The sequence below is a fragment of the Rhinolophus sinicus genome, chromosome 14, assembly GCF_057876585.1.
Source record: "Rhinolophus sinicus isolate RSI-liver-muscle chromosome 14, RSI-T2T, whole genome shotgun sequence".
Taxonomy (NCBI): Eukaryota; Metazoa; Chordata; class Mammalia; order Chiroptera; family Rhinolophidae; genus Rhinolophus; species Rhinolophus sinicus.
In genome coordinates this window covers 10,595,674-10,617,609 of record NC_142514.1, presented here as the reverse complement: position 1 = coordinate 10,617,609, position 21,936 = coordinate 10,595,674, and the positions used below count along the sequence as shown (strand labels likewise).

The 21,936-nt window shown below is 37.8% G+C and overlaps 1 protein-coding gene and 1 pseudogene across 3 annotated transcripts in view; one reads left to right on the top strand and one right to left on the bottom strand.

The window, feature by feature from the left end:
- Window positions 1–16,201, bottom strand: part of SPEN (spen family transcriptional repressor) — a 76,364-nt gene extending 60,163 nt beyond the window's left edge. For 2 of the 3 annotated variants that reach the window (XM_088790180.1, XM_088790181.1), the window contains exon 1: window positions 15,748–16,201. In XM_088790180.1, coding sequence (XP_088646306.1) covers window positions 15,748–15,830 — 83 coding nt within the window. In that variant the 5' untranslated portion in view covers window positions 15,831–16,201. The remainder of the gene's footprint in view (window positions 1–15,747) is intronic. The other variant, XM_088790182.1, reaches the window with a different exon arrangement.
- LOC148755347 (U6 spliceosomal RNA) lies at window positions 6,272–6,369 on the top strand (annotated as a pseudogene).
- Window positions 16,202–21,936: the final 5,735 nt, after the last annotated feature.

The window sequence follows — 21,936 nt, the reverse complement described above, 5'->3', positions numbered from 1 at the left end:
TGTTGTCCTTTCAATCTTAGTTGTGGAGGGTGCCGTTCAGCTTCAAGTTGTCCTTTCAGTCTTAGTTGCGGAGGGCGCAGCTCGCTGGCCCATGTAGGAATCGAACCGGCAGCCCTGTTGCCCAGAGCTCACACTCTAACAAACTGAGCCACCCATCCGCCCCCGTAGTCTCATTTTAGAAACAGCTAATACCCTGAGATGATGTTTCTCTACTGGAGGGATGGAGGAACAGGTAGAAAAGGAAGAGGGGAAAGGAGGAATGATTTCTAATAGTTTGCTGATTGCTGTTCTCTCTCCATTGCTGTTCTGTCTCCACTGTACATAAGTTTATATATATATATATACACACACACACACATATATATATTTGCTATATAATCTTGGATCTAGGAAAAACTCACCATGAGATAAAATCCCTTAGTCATAAAAGAAAAGACCACATTAAAATTACAGCTCCCAAATAGCAAAATGTAGTCAAAAGACAAATGGGGGAAAACACTTGTAACAGATGAGAAAGAAATGATTTCCTATATATACAAATAATTCTTACAAATCAAAGGACACAGAGGCTCAAACAAAAAAACACAAAATATCTGAGCAAGAAGTTCTTTAAAGATACACATAATACACACAAATGGTAAACAAAATAAACATACTTTTAGAAGCTGCTCAACTTCACTCAAAATTTTGAAAACCCACGTTTTAAAAAGGGTACCAGGCCGGCCCAGTGGCTCAGGCGGTTAGAGCTCCATGCTCCTAACTCCAAAGGCTGCTGGTTCAATTCCCACATGGACCAGTGGGCTCTCAACCACAAGGTTGCCAGTTCAATTCCTCGACTCCCACAAGGGATGGTGGGCAGCGCCCTCTGCAACTAGAAAGGGCAACTGGACCTGGAGCTGAGCTGCGCCCTCCACAACTAAGATTGAAAGGACAACAACTTGACTTGGGGAAAAAAAAAAAAAGGCCTGGAAGTACACACTGTTCCCCAATAAAGTCCTGTTCCCCTTCCCCAATAAAATCTTTAAAAAGAAAAAAAAAGGGTACCAAATAACACAAAGATTTAAATTTTAATAATACCTAGGTATTAGCCAAAGTCTAAGAAAACAGGCACTTTCAAAACAGTGTGCAGGAGTATAAATTAGAGAAATATCTTAGGAAGACAACCTGAGAGTAACTAGTAAGAACTAAGTACACATCCCCAGAAATTCCATTCATGGGAATTTATCATATGTGTATAATTGCGCATGTCTGTAAACAGTGTACAAGACTGCCTACTGCAGCACTTCTTATAACAGTAAAATAAAAGCAACCACCATTCCACTTTCTATCTATGAATTTGACTGCTCTAGGTACCGAATATAAGTAGAATCATACAATATTTGTCCTTTTATGACTGCCTTGTTTCATTTAGCATAATGTCTTCAAGGTATTGCAGCATATGTCAGAATTTCCCTCCTTTCTAAGGCTGAATAATACTTCACTGTGTGTATTCTGCCTATCGTACACCTAATAAGCACATTCTGTTTATCCATTTATGGGTCATGGACACGAGAGTTGCTTTGATCTTATTGTAAATAATGCTGCTATGAAACTAATAGATAACTTTTATATTAAAAAATCTTTATTGGTTCTAGAAAGGGTTTAAGAAAACTTGAAGACTAAGGATACACTTAATTCAACCAACAAAACTACTATATTCGTTTACTGAATCCATGGCGAGTGCCTAGATTCCTGCACATGAAAACTTGATGACTAGTTACTCTTAGGAAAAGGCCTTAGGAAAAGTTTCAGTAAAGACTTGAATGACAAAATTCTTCAGAACTATTACAGACACCATTACTTCAGTTTAAATATATATATACAGAAGGTGCCATAAAAATGTATACACATTTTAAGAAAGGAAAAAACTGTATTAAAATTGTAATACTCGATATATACCGATAACAAAAGATGAACACAAGTCATGTGCCAAAAAAAGTATACATATGATTTGTATTCATCTTTAGTTATAGGTATATATTATTGCAATTTTAAGTTTTTTTCCTTTCTTAAAATGTTTATAGATTTTTTGGAACTGTGTGTGTGTGTGTAATTTTAAACCATTTATACCAATCTAATAAGAAACTACTTACTAAGTAAAATTAATTTTTAACAAAAGGATAGTGCTCAACTGAGATTTCAAATCTCTGAAAGATTACCCAATTATGAGGAGAAAAATTCCAAAGAGTCCATGATCTTTAAATCCTACTGGTTAGATCAAATAGGAAGCCCAGATCTTTTAGACCACCTTAGAAAGAATTCATATGTACTTTTCCAAAGAACAGGAGGGAGGAATCTATACTGCAAGAATCAAAATACATCGTGCAGGAATATAGATAATCATGATGACCACTACATTAGCATTTGGACATTTGTTCTTATAACAATTCAATAGTAATTTCATAGATGTATCTGATTTACATAGTACTTTACTGGGAAAAGCTCAAGAATAATTTTAAATAGAACGCAAGTGATCGTGACTAACCATTTCTTAAACTAATGGCAGTGAATAAATCAGTCAGATGAAGAAAAAAGGACCAAGGCAAGCTGATCAAAAAGGGAAGACTGGAAAGAACAAAGTTAAAGTGGCAGGAGCCAAGAGACAAAATAAGTTAGCAAAGATCCACACCAAGAATCCCTGGTGTAAATGCAAAGGGCTCTTTTAAAGTATGCTTCCTATTCGGCTTAACAGGACTATTACTTGCAGTATAATTGCTGAGAAGGAAATTTACTTCATACTTCTTAGAAGTTTTTTAAAAGACTTTGGGAAATTTATGAATACTTCTAATATTTCACTTCACTAGTGACTGTTATCCTTATTCCATAGTAAACAGTTGCTTGATAGAATCAAAACAAAAATGAGGTCCCACCTTTTTGTAATATACATAAATTCCATATTCTTTTCATACACCACTATGAGTATTTTTATAAAATCTTTGAAAACTACCTCTACTTCCAGATTGAGGAAACGGGTTCTTCTTTATCACTCTTCAATTTTAAAAGGTCTTTGGATTTTTCCACTCAATTCTAATGTTTTATGAACTTTTAAGTAAACATGCTTCCCACTAAAAAACTAGGCATGAAATTAACCCCATCAAATTAAAAAATGAATCACTAGTCTCTAAACCAATCATTCCTTAAATTTACTAAATATGCATATTTTCCCATTCATCATTTTATTCCATTAGTTATAATCTCTAGAACTAAAAAGCTTTGTCTACAAACAAAAGCCTTTTAGGAAGATAATCCTCTCAGGAAAACAATGTTTTAAAAACAAATTTCCAATAAAAGCAACACAAAGAAAATCAAATGCCATAACCCTGTGAGACCCAAAGCTGTGTGATGAAAGTTTCTTTACACATCTACTTTTACAATGACAAAACAAACTTGCGCTGAAAAGGAATGATCTATGTCAAAAAACAGTGTGGAAAGGGTTAACTTCCTAATAAAAATACAGATGTAAGTGACAAGAAAAACTAGAGTATATACTTACGTATATACCTTAGATGTGTGGGTATAACAATCCACACGTACCATTTTTAAAAAGTAACTGCAATACAGTTTAAAACTATTTGAAACTTTACAAATATCACTTAAGACTTAACCCAGAAAGATTTGATTGAACAGCATAGTTGGTAAGCAGAATGATTCATTTCACAGTAACTGACACACCAATGTTTCGTATGATGGCCAGACAGTATTTCTGGATATTAAACTCTTTTATAATCCAATTGATCATTAATATATACTTTTAAAATATCCCTAGCATTCCAGTGACCTTTATGTGTTATGAAAAATGGGAGAAATTAAATATATTCACTTTAGATAATAAATGTGTTACTGAAGAGTTAAAGTGCCTTATTTTATACACAGCATCACACAGTGATTGAATTTTGAAGCTCTCTATAAACTTGTGATTTCCACAAATCTTGCTTTCTTCAAAGCTGGGCCTACCTATATAATAGAAGTCAGTATCTATTATACATTTAATTCTAACTATGGATGTGCCTGAAATTCATTTCATTGAAAGGATTTAAGCCAACTAAAAGGAACAACCTTACAAATTTCAAGAATCCATGATTTCTAGGATAAAAGTGGGGTTAGGGGGGTAAAAACAGAAAGAAAGTCCCCACAATAAAAACAGCAGTTCTAATCATGTAAATTTACAATGAGGAAAAGGGTGGTGAGGGAATAAAGCTATTCACAGTACACTATCTTTGTTGCATTTTCTAGTCTCAAAGTTTTTTGGTGATTTTAACTTTTTTACCTCAACCTTTTTATATCAAAGCTAAATTTAGTACTTAAATATGCTGCTGCACTCTATTCTTAATCTAATGGTTTGTCTAAACCAATGGTTCTTAACCTTTTTATGCCAGACTGCTACGACAGTCTCGTGAAACCTATAAACCCCTTCTTAGAATATTATTAAATAAATAAAATAAAATGCACAGGATTACAAAGAAAACCAATTATGTTGAAATACAATTATCAAAATATTTAAGAATAGGTCCACTTATGAACTTAAAAGAAATACAGAGGACAAAGGCGATCTTAATGTATATCACAGGAAAAGAATGTAATCAACAAAATCCACACTGTAAGAAACTCTACAGAACAATCAACCTGGCTTCCAACAACTTAAGTTGCAAGGAGAGAGTAAAACCTACAGATTTAAAAAGTCCAAATGACCATCAATAACTCAATAAGCAAATTGGGGTATCTTGACTGGTGGTGGTGGTGGTGACAAGGATACCTACATTTCTTAAAATTCAACAAACTACACTTAAAATAGGTACATTTCATTGCTTTCAAATTATATAAAACTTTTTCATATATATATATATATACACACACATATATATATCATCAATCACAATTTGTGTACCTTATTTAGAGACTGTATTTATTTAAAAAAAAGATTCTTAAAACAATTATTACCTTGAATTCTGACTACCATGTTTCCCCAAAAATAAGACCTAGCCAGACCATCAGCTCTCATGCGTCTTTTGGAGCAAAAATTAATATAAGACCCTGTCTTATTTTAATATAAGATCGGGTCTTATATAATACTCAGCATAATATAGTATAATATAATATAATATAATATAATATTAGTATGTAATACCGGGTCTTATATCAATTTTTGCTCCAAAAGACACATTAGAGTTGATGATCCGGCTCGGTCTTATTTTCGAGGAAACATGGTAGGTATTTGAAAATATTGACTGGGTATTTGAAATAGAGATATGCTACAGTATTGTGGTACATCTTTAAACAGTCCTTATCTTCTAGAGATAAATACTGAGATATTTATGGATAAAATAAGATGTCTGGAATCTACTTCAAAATAATACAAACTATACAAACTCCAGCATTCTGGGGTCCTGTGCTAAGGAATAATCGTCTTAATTCATTAAGGAACCCCTTGGATGGGGGCCAAGAGTGGTGTAGATGGAGGAGAAAAAGTTGAGTGTAGCCACTATGGAAAATAGTATGGAGGTTCCTTAAAAAATTAAAAGTAGAACTACGGCATAATCCAGCAATCCCACTTTGAGTATTTATCCAAACAAAACAGAAAAATTAATTTGAAAAAATATATGCATCCCATGTTCATTGCAGCATTATTTAGAATAGCCGAGAAATGAAAACAATATGTGTCCATCTACTGATGAATGGATAAAGATGTGATATATAATGGAATACTATTCAGTCATGAAAAGGGAAGCCTTGCCACTTGTGACAACAATGGATGGACCTTGAGGCATTGTGCTAAATGAAGTAAGTCAGACAGAGAAAGACAAATATCACATGATCTCAGTTATACATGGAATTTAAAAAACAACAACAACAACAAAACAAGCAGCTCACAGATACAGAGAACAGATTGGTTTAGAGTGTGGGTAGAATGTGCGAAAGGGGGTCAAAAGGTACAAACTTTCAGTTATAAAATAAGTCATGGGGATGTAATATATAGCATAGTGATTATAGTTAACACTGTATTGCATAGTTGAAATTTGCTAGGAGAGTAAATCTTAAAAATCCTCATAAGAAAAATAAAATTTTTTGTAACTATGTGAGGTGATGGATGTTAACTGGACTTATTGTGGTAATCAGTTTGCAATACTATATACAAATATCGAATCATGTTGTACACCTGAAATTAATATAATATTTTATGTCAATTATACCTCAATTTAAAATATAAATTAAGAAAAAAGAAAAGAGTGCTTGCTTTGGCAACACTATCTAAATATACTAAAATTGGAAGAGAAGATTAGCATGGCCCCTGCGCCAGATGACACGTAAATTCATGAAGTGTCCCATATTTTTTTAAGTACAAATTGCAAGTCATAAAACAGTCACAGGGATGTAAAGTACAGCAGAGGGAATATAGTCAGTAACATTGTAATAACTATGTAGATGTCAGGTGGGTACTATCAGGGGGATCACTTCATAAGGCATGTAAATGTCTAATCACTATGTCGTACACCTGAAACTAACATAATATTGTACGTCAACTGTGATTGAAAAAAAAATTCAATTTTCTCACTGGAAAAAAAGAAGAAATAAGGTTGAGGTCAGTAAGGTTTGGGGGGAGGTAGGACCAGCACAAAATGTTGCCAAGAGACCACTTAATGTGACTGCCTGAAACCTAAATAAATACAGCGATGATGACTGCTAATATTATTCCTAAGAAAAGACTCTTCTCACTCCCCACCCCCTTCTGTGTGACTCAGCATATCATAAAGCTCAGAGTGATCCAAGGATTAAGCTCACATCACAATATCAGTGGTAGAAGTAAAACCAAAACTAAAATTTTAAGAGTGAGGCAGCTTTAATCTGCTTAAAAATGGCATCAGAGGTAGGTTATCATTCATCCACAAGTTGTCTCCCATGAGAAAAAACTGAGGGCGAAAAGCTGCATCACTTCCACTCCCACCTTCCTTTCTTTTCCTTGCCTGCCCTCCTTCCCTCCTGAAAATGTAGGTTGCAAAGAAGAGAGTAGGTGAGAAGGGGATGTGATGCCGAGGCAGCAGGGGCACTGTGCTCAGAGGTAGCAGAAGTGGGGGAGGGCAGAGTGGTTGGGATTTTAGCTACATTGAGAATATAATTGACTGAGCAAATAAGTAAATACATTAAGAATAATGGGAGTCAGGTTTCTCACTGTCTGAGAAGGGATTTACAGACATGAAAATGGGCAAGTTGGGAAGAATCCTCATGTATTGGAACATTTGTAAACCCAGTTTTCAAATATATGATATACAGGTATATGTATTGCGTACATATGTAAACATATACACACACCTGTGTATACATGCATCTTTTTAGCTTTGTAGCAATGTGTAAACTGAACACCCAGACCTTGGTTTGTAAATACCATCCTACACTGAAAGGAACCAGGACTTCTTGGAGAAATGGGAAAGTACAAAATGAGCCTTTGTTGTGCTAGAAATAAAGAAACGCTTAAAGAATGATGGGGAGACATCAAAAGGCCACAGTTTGAAGGAACTCCCTCCCACTGATCAAATCTAGGATGATCTGGGTTTCAAAATAAATAAACCCTGGACTAAAACCTATTGAAAACAATAGAAATCATGAGTTTCTTGTCTACAGTAGAATAAATGTAGAAGGAATCACAGTAATCATCATTTGGCAATAATCACAGTACATAATACAGGCAAGGGTTATCAATGGATGCTAAAGCTGGTGGGTGTAGGTTTGATGATGGAAGAGACTATCAGGGTAATACTGGAATATCTCCCTATAAAATGCTCATCAAATAAAAGGGGAAAATGGTGAAGACACTAACTTGATGAGGTGATCAAAGTTAACATCATTAGTAGTGGGATGTATTGGTATTGTTTGCCTCTTTATGACACTACGAGAAGGGCAAAGAATTACGTCTTTGGTATTCCTGCCAAGAATGCATGACCTGATCTGGTCATGAGATAATACTGGACAGACCCATGTGGAGGGTCATCCAGCAGAATGAAAGAGCTATGCTCTTTAAGACTATCAGGCACATGAGAATTAAGGTGAAACTCGACAACCAAAGGTAAAACATGGTACAGGCTAGGATCCTGGACCAAAAAGGAAAACAAGACACTGTTGGTCTGGCTGGCATTATCTGAATGGGATCTATGGATTGGGTAAGTGTTGGACCAATGCTCATTTCTGACTGGGAACGCGGTATGGTGCAACGCAGGGGAGGGTCCTTGTTTGGGGGAGGTATACACTTGAAATGTTAAGGGTAATAGGATACCACGCCAGAGAAAGACAGAGAGAAAGAGAGAGAAAAAGAGAGAGAGAGAGAGAGAGAGAGAGAGAGAGAGAGAGAGAGAGAGAGCGAGAGAGCGAGAGAGCGAGAGAGAGAGGTAGATAGATGAGGCAAATGTGACAAAATGTTAATAATTGGAGAATCTGGGTGAAGGGGATGTGGGAATTCCTTGTACTATTCCTGAACTATTTCAAAGGAAATTTTAAATGGGAAAAAACCCACAATCTAGGTGTGGAGAAGCCTTCATTCTGGCATATCAAATGCCATCTTTTCAAAGAGGCCTTCCTCATCACCCCTACCCCCATTACTCTATCCCCTCCTTTGCTTTATTTTTCTTATAAGGCAGGATAGGCCATGGTTGATGGTTGTTGGGGCTGAATGATGGGTACATCATTCATTTACTACTTTTTTGTGTATGTTCAAAATTCTCCAAGGCAGAATTTAAAAAATATATCTACAACACTTATTAGTCATATCGTAATATACAGAGGGTGCCAAAAAAAAGGTATACAGATTTTAAGAAAGCAAAGAACTGTATTAAAATTGAGGGGCTGGCCCGGTGGCTCAGGCAGTTGGAGCACCGTGCTCCCAACAAAGGCTGCCGGTCGATTCCGACCTGGGCCAGTGGGCTCTCAACCACAAGGTTGTCGGTTTGATTCCTCGCCTCCTGCAAGAGATGGTGCAACTAAGATTGAACAAGGCACTTTGAGCTGAGCTGCCACTGAGCTCCCGGATGGTTCAGTTGGTTGGAGTGTGTCATCGTCTCAACCACAAGGTTGCCGGTTCGACTCCAAGAGATGGTGGGCTGCGCGCCCTGCAACTAATGACAGCAACTGGACCTGGAGCTGAGCCGTGCCCTCCACAACTAAGATGAAAAGGACAACAACAGTCCTGGAAGTACACACTGTTCCCCAATAAAGTCCTGTTCCCCTTCCCCCTTATCCCCCCAAAAAAAAGAGTAAAATTGTAATAATATACACGGATAACAAAAGACGAATACAAGTCACGTTTGACTTCTGCAATTACAAGAAGTGTTCAAAGTGGTTCCCATCAGCGTCCAGACACTTCTGATGACGGCGAACTACTGCTTGAGCAACACTGACCCGTGTCCACATGCATTGCTGCGCATGCCCACTTCAATTTCTTCCCAAAGTACTGCCAGTGTAGCGGGTTTTCTATGCTACACCACATCCTTTAAGGTCCCTCATAGGTAGAAGTCAAGGGGTGTTAAGTTGGAAGTTCTGTTGCATACTCAGGCCTCCCATGTTGTACTTCCACTACGTCCTCGAATTTCAAATACCACTTCAAAGTGGTCTTGCACTCCTCGAACAACAACCGTGCTTCCATTTTCTCTGACTGTCCTACCTGTCGCATGGTGACACTAGCATTCATTTGATTAATGCCATCTTTTGAGTGAAATCGTACTACACGTTGCTACTGTAATTCAATTCAACTTCGAAAACTAATACTTACACCTCTTAGAACGTGTACACATTTTTTTGGCATCCTGGTATATGCATCTTTATTAATACATTAAATATTAATAAAAGTATCTAGCAGATCTAATAGCTACTGTAATTTCCAAGTTGTGATGAACATAAATGAAATATCTACAACTGTAATGTAAATATGAAAACACAACTGATTTGTGTTGGTGTTTAAGTCACAGGTACTAGTCCTCCTACCACGTGAGTACTACCATGATACTACTATTTTATAATCGAAGGAAATACTAAATTTTAATAAGAGGCTAGGGAAAATAATGTATTTTCCTATCGATGTTTAAGTACCTCCTTCTAAATTCTAGTCTAAGTAGTAGTAGTTTTCATTGAAGATTCTAACATCCTTTGATACAATAAAGTGATACTTTTCTTTCTTTTAACCCAAGGTGACTTTTAAATAATCTTGAATGTAAAAGAGCCTTTACTGCAGACAGTATAATTTTTAAAAATTAATGGTTGAGACACACACAAAAAATACCACCTACCTATTTATTGATTTATAAAAGATGCAAACCACTATATGCCAAATGTACTTTGGTAACATACTAAATGTTTTTAAGAGTACAAATGCCTACTCTTTAAATCAAAGGAATAAAATAATGAGGTAATAGTTTAAAAAAAAATCACTGAGTCAATTTAAGAATCAAAGAAACCATAAATGTATTATATGTAAAAGTACATATACTGTGTAAACATGAAATGTAACAAAGTCAATACAAGCTATAATGAGAAAATCTTCATTTGTCAATGTTCTCAAACTCAGCATTTAATACATAGACACAAAGACATACACATACCCCCAGAGTTTAATGCTGGACCAGGAATCCAGTACCAATAATTACTTCCCATTTGAATTTTCCCACAAATATTCCTTAACTGTAATAATTGGAGCAGTTCGTTACATAATAAAAATCTTTAAATATGCCAGAGTTCAATTCATCTCTATACTTGAAATCTTAATTAAATCCATGAATTCACTAAATTTAAGTTCTGGTTTTATAGAGACATTCCATTGTTGGTGTTTTTTTTTTTTACATGTTTATAACTTTCAACTTGGTAGACATAGACACATGGGGTAAAAATCTCAACATTGCCACTACTTTAAAATTACACCAAGAACATGTTTTCAGTGCAAAGCATATTTCCATACACTAAAACCATCTAAATATCACACAAAATTTATATGGTTTCCAATAAAATGATTAAACATTCTAATTGGTTTCCACAATAGAGTACATTCTTTTCATTCAAATTATGAGTAGCTGTAAGGCAAATAATAACAAATTAAAAATAAATTAAACAAACAGTAAAGCTTAGAAATTTAACTATAGAAAAATGTTACTTTAGTCTCCTTGTTCACCAGGCTAATACATGTCATCAATACGCTGAACAACATTTATTCCAAATCATCCTATAATGAAACTTAGGAACCCAATTTTAAAAACACTGAAGGTATTTTCAGACTATAATGTTTTACTATAAATACTGTGTACTAGTTAACTACAGCTCAACCACTACATACAGATTCTTCAAAGTAAAAGCAGAGAAATATATAGTCTCCAAATAGACATGCTAGTTTTCATGAAATATTCCAAATATTTTTTTTATTTCAGCAAAATTTCAAACTAAGGGGAAAGTGAGACTTGGAAGACTAAGCATTAGTGCTCACAGGGTTTAAAATGTCTCATAAATCAAGCTTGAAATCTCTTCATAAGCATATCAAACAATACAATGCTAGAATAATCAAGAGTCTACAAGAAAGGTAGTTGGGAAAAGGTGCCCGCTATACAAGTCAAACACCATCATTTTTCCTGGCACTGAGCCCTATGTTTTCCTCCAATTTGCCACAGGCATTCTACTCAGAAATAAAATATAACATTTCAAGTATTCTGTATTAATTTTTTAATGCTCGTTCTCAAGATAATAATGAAATTTTTTATTGTTAAAATGTACAAAACCTATCATAAAAATATTCCAAATTATAACATTCAAAAACAGAGGTGTTTCTACATAGAAACTGGCTGGACTCAAAAGACAGGATGTAGCAATGATATAGACTACTCTGAGTCAAATTTGTTAAATCTAAAAATTCCTCCAGTTATATAGAGTATGTAAGGACAAGGAAACTCTTCCGTAATATTTTATATTGTCCCAGAAGTAAAGATATTCAAATACATGTAACAACATATATTCCAGCTATTTAAACTCAGGAAAACCACTGTGATAAGACATTTATAATTAACAAGAACACAATACATTTTTTAGATAGGTCTCATTCTTTGACAAAATTTTTACATAAGCTGCTACGTTGCTCAACCTCTGCATAATCTAACCTATTCTCTAAACTGGGGGATGGATGAGAAGAACCTGAATATGTGATTTACTTAAAATCTGAAAATAAGAATTTTATATTCTTTAAAGGGTTTTACTCATTTGCTCATTCTAATTCAGGGAGTCGCCTTTACACACACCTCTCTCTCCCTCTTACAACTAGAAGACAGCAAGCAATTGTTGTATAACTCCTCCCTTCCCCCTTCAACCCAGCTAACATACAAAGGAAAGGACTTTCTCTATTGTGCAAATTTAGTCCCTGCAATGGATCTTTGTTAACTAAAATCTGATTCAGAAATAGTCCTCATTTAATTTTTTTCCAACCAGCATACTGAAAGCTGTAAAGATAATGAACACAATAGATGTATTTTCATTCCAAGAAGGTAAAGCCAAATTGTGAAAATGCTCTGATTACGTTTTAAAGGTTTGGTCTTTCTCGGGCACAGAGGGAAAAGCCAAATCAGCATCCTTCCCTCAGTCTATTTTCTACCAAAAACACGGATCGAAATATAAATAATAAAAAAAAGAATGGGCTCTGACCTTCCACCAACCCCAACCCCAAAATGCCTCTAAGCTGCCCTGCTCCCAAAGCTGTCTCGTTTAACCTTAAAAAAAAAATAATTAAAAAAATCCAAACACTTAACTACAAAAGCCTACTCACTGTTATGAGAATATTCGTTTTGAAAACGTTTTATATAATATATTCCCAATGTACACCTCTTAATCCTGTAAGACACTTATTAGTTAATGCTGTAATCAGCTGGGGAAAAGGGTAAGAGTAGGCACTTTAACCTCAGCTTTAATTTAGGCATTGCATAGTATTTTTCATTCTGATTTCTAGAAGACACCAGAAGTGAATGAATATCCTTAAATTTTCTTGCAGAGCTATTTTGGTTCAACTACCTTTTTATGCCTTTCACTTAAATTGTTTGGCTTTACTTTTCCTCCTGGTAGCAAACACACATTTTACAAAACATTTTCTACAACAGGGATAAAAGGCGTTGAATTCTTCCCAACTAGGTCCATTTAGCTCCACAGCTGAATCAGCAAGAACATTTCTTGTACGTTTAAGGATAAACAAGAAACCAGAAAGAGATTACCTGTTGGGGGGGGGGGGGGGCGAAGGTAGGAAGAGGAGGATGGGAACTGGAAATCCCAGTATCAGGGGTTACACTCTTTAAACCCATAAGAATGTACTATCTACTCAAAGAACTAAGTAAATTTGTTTAAAAAAAAATTTAAGCTGCTTTTAAAATAAAGGAGTTTCAGGGACACACGGTCTGCTGAGTCTTTAAGATAATCTGCTTTTATCAGTAGCATCTGATTTTTCTCTGCAATAGGTAAAATACTCCTTTACATGCAGTAGTGAGCGATGTGCCAGCTAAACCCTCTTTAATACAGTAACGTTCCTCCAGACCGCCGCTTTTCAAGGCAGCTCGCATCCTCCTCCCCCTCCTCCCTATGTGCATTCTGAGATCTGCTCTGCTGATTCCCACATAAAGTGGGTCCTGGCCGCCATTTTAGAAAGTCATTCACACAAGCCGGACCGCAGCACCATGCACTTAAAAACCTTCCAAAACTCCCTTGGACGATTTTCTCTTTCCTCTCCCTAACACTTCATTTTGTAGAGGGGTCAAACTCCCCGCGATAGGCATGCAATGACTCTGGAATCTGCATAATACGAAATGACACGTCTGGCCACAGAACACTGAGGAGCAAAGTGAATGCTGCAATGCACGTGTTTGCACGTCGGTGCATACCAATTTCCCAGGCAGAGACCTACAGAGAAAGTCCACAAGGAGATAAAGTGAGCACATCTAAGTGGCTTTTCCACTCCAATAATCTGGAACTAAGTGATATTTTTACCAAAACAGTGAGATATTGGGGTGAGGGGCGGGGTAAGGGGTGGAGCAGCTCTAGGGAGAGAAAGTTCCCATCCGCTTCCCAACTGAGCCCGAGGTCTCCCTTTATCACTGGGGACAGAAGCGAGCTTTCGCTCGTGGCCTTCCCCTCTCCTGGTTTCTCAGCACAGCGTAGTAAACACCAGGAGAGTCCCTGGAAGCGCGCCTCCCCCAGTCCTGCCGAGGACAGCAGGTTATGAATGGCCTCACTATTCCCGGCTCCTTTTCACACGCGGACACGCGCAGACGCGCGCTCCAGAGGTGAAGAAGATTTAATACCCCAGTAACAGCAACCACCAACAGAATCAATGATCCTCCATTTAAAAGAGAGCGCAGCTCTGCTGCCGCTGTTTCCATTCCTTCTGCAGGCTGCTCCAGGGCAAGCGACGCAATCTATTCTATTTTTCCCATGGTGACTCACTAATAAGGGCGCTCCATAATTTCCTTTACTCACTAGATAGTAAGAGGAATTAAGAGTAAGACAAACTTAAAAACCTTTCAGGGTCTTGAGTAGCGGAAGAAACTAATTTTCGAGGACAATCACAGATCTGCAACAGTCCTCAATCTGCACCAAGTGTAAGTAAATCGTCCTTGTCGGTATTTTATATTGAAGACTCTATTAGTTATGGCACGCATACATTTCACGAAGAAAACAAACGCTAACTACTGAATAAGCAAGATGCATCAAGAACAACAGTTATTCCTACATTTCATAGGCAAAAAACATTCTGGGAAGTTTTTTTTTTTTAAGCTACATCTCCTAATTTTTTAAGGCTTACATTTTCCTACCATTGATTACAGAATTCTCGGTGGGAGGGAAAGGCCATTCCCTGAAAGGCGGCTGCTCAGTGGTACCGCCAGCGCGGCGGCGGAGGTGGGGAACCCGGGGCTTCCGAGCGCCTGTGCGAGGCGGGGATCTGACCACTTGAGGTGATCTGCCATTGCACGCACCAGTCCCCACCAGCCTCCTCACCCAGCCACCCCGGAGGCTGAAGGAAGGGAGGTGAAGAGCCGAAACAGATACACAACTTATTTTCAAACACCACCCTCTACCCAACCCCGCAAACCCCAAAACTGTGTCTGCCATTTCCATGGTTTCTAGGTCTGTACACCTTCCGTGAGAGGTACCTAGAATCTAGTGTCTTCCCAGTTCCGAGATGCTCCGACATTACCTACCAAGACTTTTGTATATAACCTGTCCTTGCGCACAAAAACCTCTCTAGGTCAGACATTTCCGCGCGTCTGCAGGGCGAGGAGCGGGAGTCGCTGCGGGACTCCGGAGTTGGCCGTGAGAGGGCTGGCGGGTCGGGATACGGTTCGGGCCCCCGGCCGGCCGCTGCTAGGTTCTGCCGTGTCGGCCGAACCCGCAGCTCGGAGCCAGGGCAGAGGTACGCAAGGACGCGCGACCCGCCCGGTGCCTCGCAGTGAGGCACTTTCCCGGCGCCGGCTTCGCGGAGGCCAAGCAACAGCCTCCTCACAGGGAAGGCAGAGGGCGGCAGCCGCGCCCGCGCTGCCAAGGCCCAACGCCGCGACACCAGCTGAGGGGCGGCCAGGTAGCCGCGCGCTCCCCGCGCCCTTCCGTGGGTCTGGCCCGGGTACCCTGACCAGTTCTGCGCACGGGGAGGGGCCGGCAACGGGCCGGAGCCGGCAGCGGCGCCCGAAGAGAGAGCGCGGCCCCGGGCCTCGTGTCACTCACCGTTTGAAATGCTCGATGATCTTCTCTTCCCGCACATTCTCCGGTAAGTTGCCCACCCAGAGGTGCCTGGTTTCCCGGACCATGCTGGGCGGTGTGCCGGCGACCGCTGGTGCGAGTTCCCCCTCGCCGGCTTCGTACGAGTCCGTCAGCGCCGGGAGGCGGGCGCCGAGGCGGCGGCGGCGGCGGCTGCGGCGGTGGCGTCGGCAGCGGCGGCGGCTCCTCCGGCTCCCCCTCTTGCAGAGACCATCCCTCTCCCCCAGGTTCTGACTCTCGGGCCTCGCAGCTCCGCTCTGCCGCCACCACACACCCGAAGCCGACCCTCGAGCTCCGGCGGCGCATGCGCCCGGGCGGCGGCGGGCGGGGGAGTGGGGAGGAGGAGCGAGCAGGACCCAGGCGGCAGCAACTACGACCGAGCTGGCGCTGTGGCAGCCGAACGCTTCCCACCAACGCGCGCGCCCCGCCTCCCTCACCGCGGGCGCGCCCGCGCCCGCCCGCCCGCCGAGGCCGAGACGCCGAGTTCCTCCCAGCCGGCGCGCAGGCGCGCGGGGAAGGGAGGAACACAGGGCCTGGAAAGAATGCTCGCGCGCTCATTCCTGGTGCGCAGGCGCGAGGGGAGCCAGCAGCGGGGAGGGCACTCAGGCACCTGGCGCCGCGCGTGCGGAGGCTGAGGCGGCCTCCAGCCCCTAGAGCAGAGGTCTCAGGCGCTGGCCTGGGAGAATAAAGAGGGGGGCTTGGTTTTGACAGTGGTGTGTATCAAAGCGGCCGCCAAGGCCTCTCTCCTAGGAGAAGCCAGAACACCTTCCCCTGTTCACCCTTCGGGCAGCTCCTGACCGTTTCCGGGCACTTGGATCCCCGCCTGCTTGGGAAAGTGTCAGAACAAGGCCGCCCTTCTCACCGCCCAGTTAAGCAATGACGGCTCAGACCCATCCTTCCCAAGAATCATTAGCTTGTAACGTTAAGCAACTTTATTTTATAAAGGATCTTACAAAACCTTTTGCAAGATCTTCTTGCTGATAATTACGGTATACTAGGAATGGAACTGAAAAGAGACGGTTACATGTCTAATCTTATTCTCCTGAGAGGATTTACTATAATTTAATATTTAAGCAGAGTAAGGAATTAGATCTCCGGCCTTTCCAGCTTTAAGGGCTTTTAAGGTCTACAGTTGAACTTTTATATAAAGACCAGTTTACAGAACCCTAGAAAACGCTCAAAATTAAGCCTACTGTATTTGGTCCAAGAAAATGGAATTGTTTTACGTCAGCAACTCAATTTTCTTTTCCATATTTTATCTACAGAAATAAAATCTCTGAGGTGTGGTGCTTCTGGTAGGACCATATTTTAAATATTTGGTTTCATTCACTGTCTCCTTAAATACAAGCCAACTTATCAAACTATGCTATTTTGGATTGGAAAGTATGGTCACCATAATCAATGGCACTAGTACCTGAGATCACCTGCATAATTAAATTTTTTTGCTCCACAGATGGTAAAGTTCCAAGTAGTTTTGTTTTCCATATAGTCTGTCATAAGTTCCATAATGATTGTGTCAGAGAGTAAAAAACTGAATCACATTAACGTTTTATTGTATTTGGTTTAATAGTCTATACTGTACTTAAACTTGATCTCAGCAGGTTTGATCAGTTGAGATCACCTCTCTTCCCTCCTCTCTCAGGACCTTCAGAAGGCTAAGCAAGCCCCTCACTTACACAGATGCAACAATTAAAAGATATGCTAACTCAGAGGGTAACTTTACCATCCACTGACATTATTTTTGGAATTTTGACAAGTTACCTCTAAAACTTCTAGATTCTGAGCCAGGTAATTTAACTAGTTTGTTTTCTATGCAATTTTCCTGGCTTATGTTTAATTGTCTATTTTGGCACACTTTTTTTAAAAAAACTCTTTTGGGAACTTTAAGTAAGAGGCAGAAACATAAAGAGGAAGTCTAGAAAAGTTAAAAACAGAAAAAGCACCATCACAAAAAGCACCACTCATTCATAATTTAGTTAAGGTATTTAGTGCCTCCCCAGAGGTTAACCTTGTTTTCATGCAAATCAATCATTAAATGAAATGGAAATTTTTGTTCTGAAAATATTATGGAATTGACTCCTCAGTAAAAGTAAAAGCAAATCAACCTGCATTCAGATGTAGGATTAGCCATTTACATTTTGCCGTTTCTTTGTCACAACTATAACATAAGAGTGTGAGGCCAGCACTTTACTTCCTAAACTCATGAACTACATATAGTTCTGTATATGTGGCTGCAGTTAGCTTTGAACTGAAGTGCATTTTTCCATGAAGCATGCATTTCAATATAAGCAACCACAATATGAAACACATTTTAAAATATGATGTAAATTACTCATTTAAAACTGATAGGTTCTGAATTAGCTGAAACCTCTTGGGAAAAACCAAAGTGTCACTGTGAAGAATAGAAGAGGCTCAGCTCAATTGTATTAAAGGAGCAACTGACAAAGAAGAGGATTCAGAAAACAACATCTTGCAGTTTTAAAGAGAAATAAAGGGCATGTCTCACCTTGAATGCAGCCTTCAGTTAAAAACCATGCTGAAGAAAAATTCAAGGTCTGGAAAACACCGCAGAGCCTTGTAGAAGCAAAATCGTTAGAAGACAGATTAGTAAAATTGTTAAATATGGTATATTGTACCCATCTATGACTACCACAGAACAATAAAAGGATAAGCTAGAAGAAAATAAGAACCAATTAAGATGTATTTATAATACGTTCTTTATGGCACAAGAATAAGGGTCATTAAGTGAAAATTGAAAGCAACATGTTTACCAACTAAAATTTCTTTTGAAATGTAGTTCTCTTAGATTGGTCTAAAGGTTTTGTTATAGCAGTTCCGTTTCCCCACGTGAAAAGCAGAGTAGATGCTTAATTTTCATAATTTAATTTGAAATGGACAAAGTTGTTTACAAATACTTTCAAACCCCCACCTTTTGGGAAGTAGTGGAGAAGAAATTGTAGTGAAAGATTACCAACATACAAATAGTTAAGCAAAATTGGGTTAAAGTTCTCCCAAAGACCTTTCGAGATCACAGAATGTCAAAAAGATGAGGAGCAAATGTCAAATTAAGATAATATCATTTCTCATTTTACCAGAGATTTATCAAAAAACTGAGAAATGGTCTCTGTTCAACAATATAAAGGCTTGCAAAATCCCATTAAACATCCTTTGATAGCACCTCATACTCAGATTCTTTTCAAGTGTTAGTTTCATTAAAACACCAGTTTGCAGAATTAGGGGCACCAGAAATATCAACTGAAGTATTCACTTTAGTTTCTTTTTTTTTTTAATCTGATATACACTTCTCAAAAAAGAATACTCAGTTTATAAAATGTCAACAGCCTAAACATGCAGATTATTTAATGAGTAAAACAAGTTTTAATTATTTTCTGTTCAAATGTTTAATATGCTTCTATAATGCCAAAAAATATTACTCTAATATTTATATAGCAGATTCATTTGAAGGAAAAATAGCTCACAGATAGAAGCTCGGTTCAAATGAGCAATTCAGATGGGAATTCTCTTCATCTCTATAAAAGATATTTGCAGGTTCATGCTCCTTACTGATTCTTTCAGCATAATAAACACCAGTAGATCTTGAACTTTGGGGGATACTGAAAAACACTGAGGATATGAATGAAAGACATTTAGTAAAATAGAAATAGCCCTGGGTTAAGAGTAAAAAATTCCGGTTCCAATTTTGTTACTGGCTATATGGCCTAAGCAAGTCAATTAAATCCTCAAAATCTCAATATCTTTATCTGCAAAATGAGGATAAAAACATCTGTTTTCTCTAACTAGTATGGTTGCTAGAAGCTATCAAATGAGACAAGTAAAAGTATTGGAAAGTAACATACCATAAAAATATCATGACTGCTAATTTCACATTAATATCAAAAGTAAGCATCAGTTGAAATTAAAAACATACCATTATCAATTTATAACATTTTTATGATTATAACCACGTCTTATGGTCAAATCAATATGCAGTGATTACATATCAAGTACACAGTTACTTGCGTTTTTTGCTGACTTTTTCTATTGCAAAACTCTAAATTAAACAACAAAAGTTATTATTAGGTTGGTGCAAAAATAATTGCAGTTTAAAAGGTTAAAAATAATGGCAAAAACCGCAATTACTTTTGCACCAACCTAACAGTACATCTTAATGACAACAAAAGTAATAAAGTACATGCCCTTAGCACAGCTTCAAATCAAGTGTTTGATTTTTCTCAGTGCTTTTCATTTTTATTGGCAATATATCAGGAAACACTGGGAAAACTTTTCTCTATTTTTGTTCTTGTTACAAATATTTACAAGGGCATAATTTCTTTATAAGCATTTATCTTTGTATGTTTTCAATAGAAAGGCAACCCACTCTGTTATTCTGTGATTTTTTAATTTACTTTAACAATTAACAATTGAGATTCATTGAAAAAGACCAAAAAGTGGGGTGTGATCTCTTTTTTCATCTATGATAAATGGATATTGAAGTGAATTTCCTCATTTGAGTATTAAAGATAATTGAGAAAGGTGACATTAAAGCAGAGCCATTTGCAAAGAAGAATTAAAATTGATGTGTTTTTAATCGGGTGTTATTTTCATACTGTGAGGAGCTCCTGTATTTAGCATGCTAGATGTGCTCAAAAGAGTTCAGTCATGTGTAAGGGAAGCCCAGTTGGGGAAAGCATCTGAGCCTCAAACTCAGGTTTTGAATGCTAACCTTGCCAATAGAGCAGATAAATTAATATCACCATTTAAACAGAACAATTACCAGATATTTAACAAGAATTTAGTTACAAATCAAGTCCCAAGCAACTAAAATTAAACTGGTTCATGAAAACATATACTTAAAATATAAGCACTTATTTCTAAAGGCATCATATAAAAATATATTAACTAGCTCTAAAATGATCAAAGCCCCCAACCACATGAGAACTTGACAATACTAACAAACCCCTTCTATTATTATAATCAGTTTAAAAAAAAAAAAAAAAGAACAGAAAATAAAACCAACATTACTATATTTTCTCAGAGTGTTTGACATCTGGCTAGTTTTGAGGATCAAATGGTGAAAGAAAGCAGTCTCTTAACAGACTTATTTTGATATAGAAGGCTCACTCTGGTGAAATTACATATAATCAGAACTCCAATCAGTTGAACAGTATTAGCTAGCTAGTTCTTCTCTAAATCATTCTTTCAGCAAGCTAACACTTTATAATTACTTTTCTGTTCAACCCTCTAAGAAAGCTAAATAATTTATTCCATGTTGGTTTTAGTTTTCCAGAAATGCATATAATGACTGATATTTTCTCTTAAAAAATCAATTCTTACGTGTCTACCATTTCCCTGGAAAATTGCTAAAAGTAATTTTTTTACCTCTATGAGGAAATACTGCTAATGTACCTAATATTTAAAATTATGAATACAATTCACTGTTTATGGTATTGAAAAAAAAATACACTGGAAGAATATTTGCAAATACTAATCATGGTTGTACCTATGTGGCAGACTGTGATTATTTTTTAAACAGTTTCTATTTTCTAAACTTCTCTTTGGTTAATATGTATTGCTTGTATAATTAGAAAAAGTTATAATAAAGTGACTTTTGGAAGTCAGCGTCTGGATTACTTTAGTTAAGGATTCCTCTGAAATGTTGATACTTGACTACATTAAATCAACATATTTATGTTACCAGATCCCACATGAACAAAATGTTATTCTCTACATTAACTCAGAGGTTCCATTGAATCTTTTAAAACTCTACAGCTAATCCTCATGTGAGAAAAAAACTTAACCTCTTCACTATAAGTGCTATACATTAGCCAAAAAACCCCAAGTAGGAGGTTGTAACTTAAACATGAGGAAGTAAACAGAATATAAATAATATAAATCAAAGCTACTAATTCAGAGAACACTATTCAAAGTGCACTCATGGAACCTCAAAAACAATAATACCAAATAAAATGTGTTTAGTAACTTGTTACATATGTATTGAAATTTTCCTAAGATTTAGGGTTTTAAGTTCCCATACCTCTCCTCTCAAAGGCCTGACTCTAGTTTTAAGTAGAGAATGCAATAAAAAAGTTACCTATATACTCATTCAAAATATGTTTTAAAACTTTCCATTTTATTCAATAATTGCTGTTTAATAGT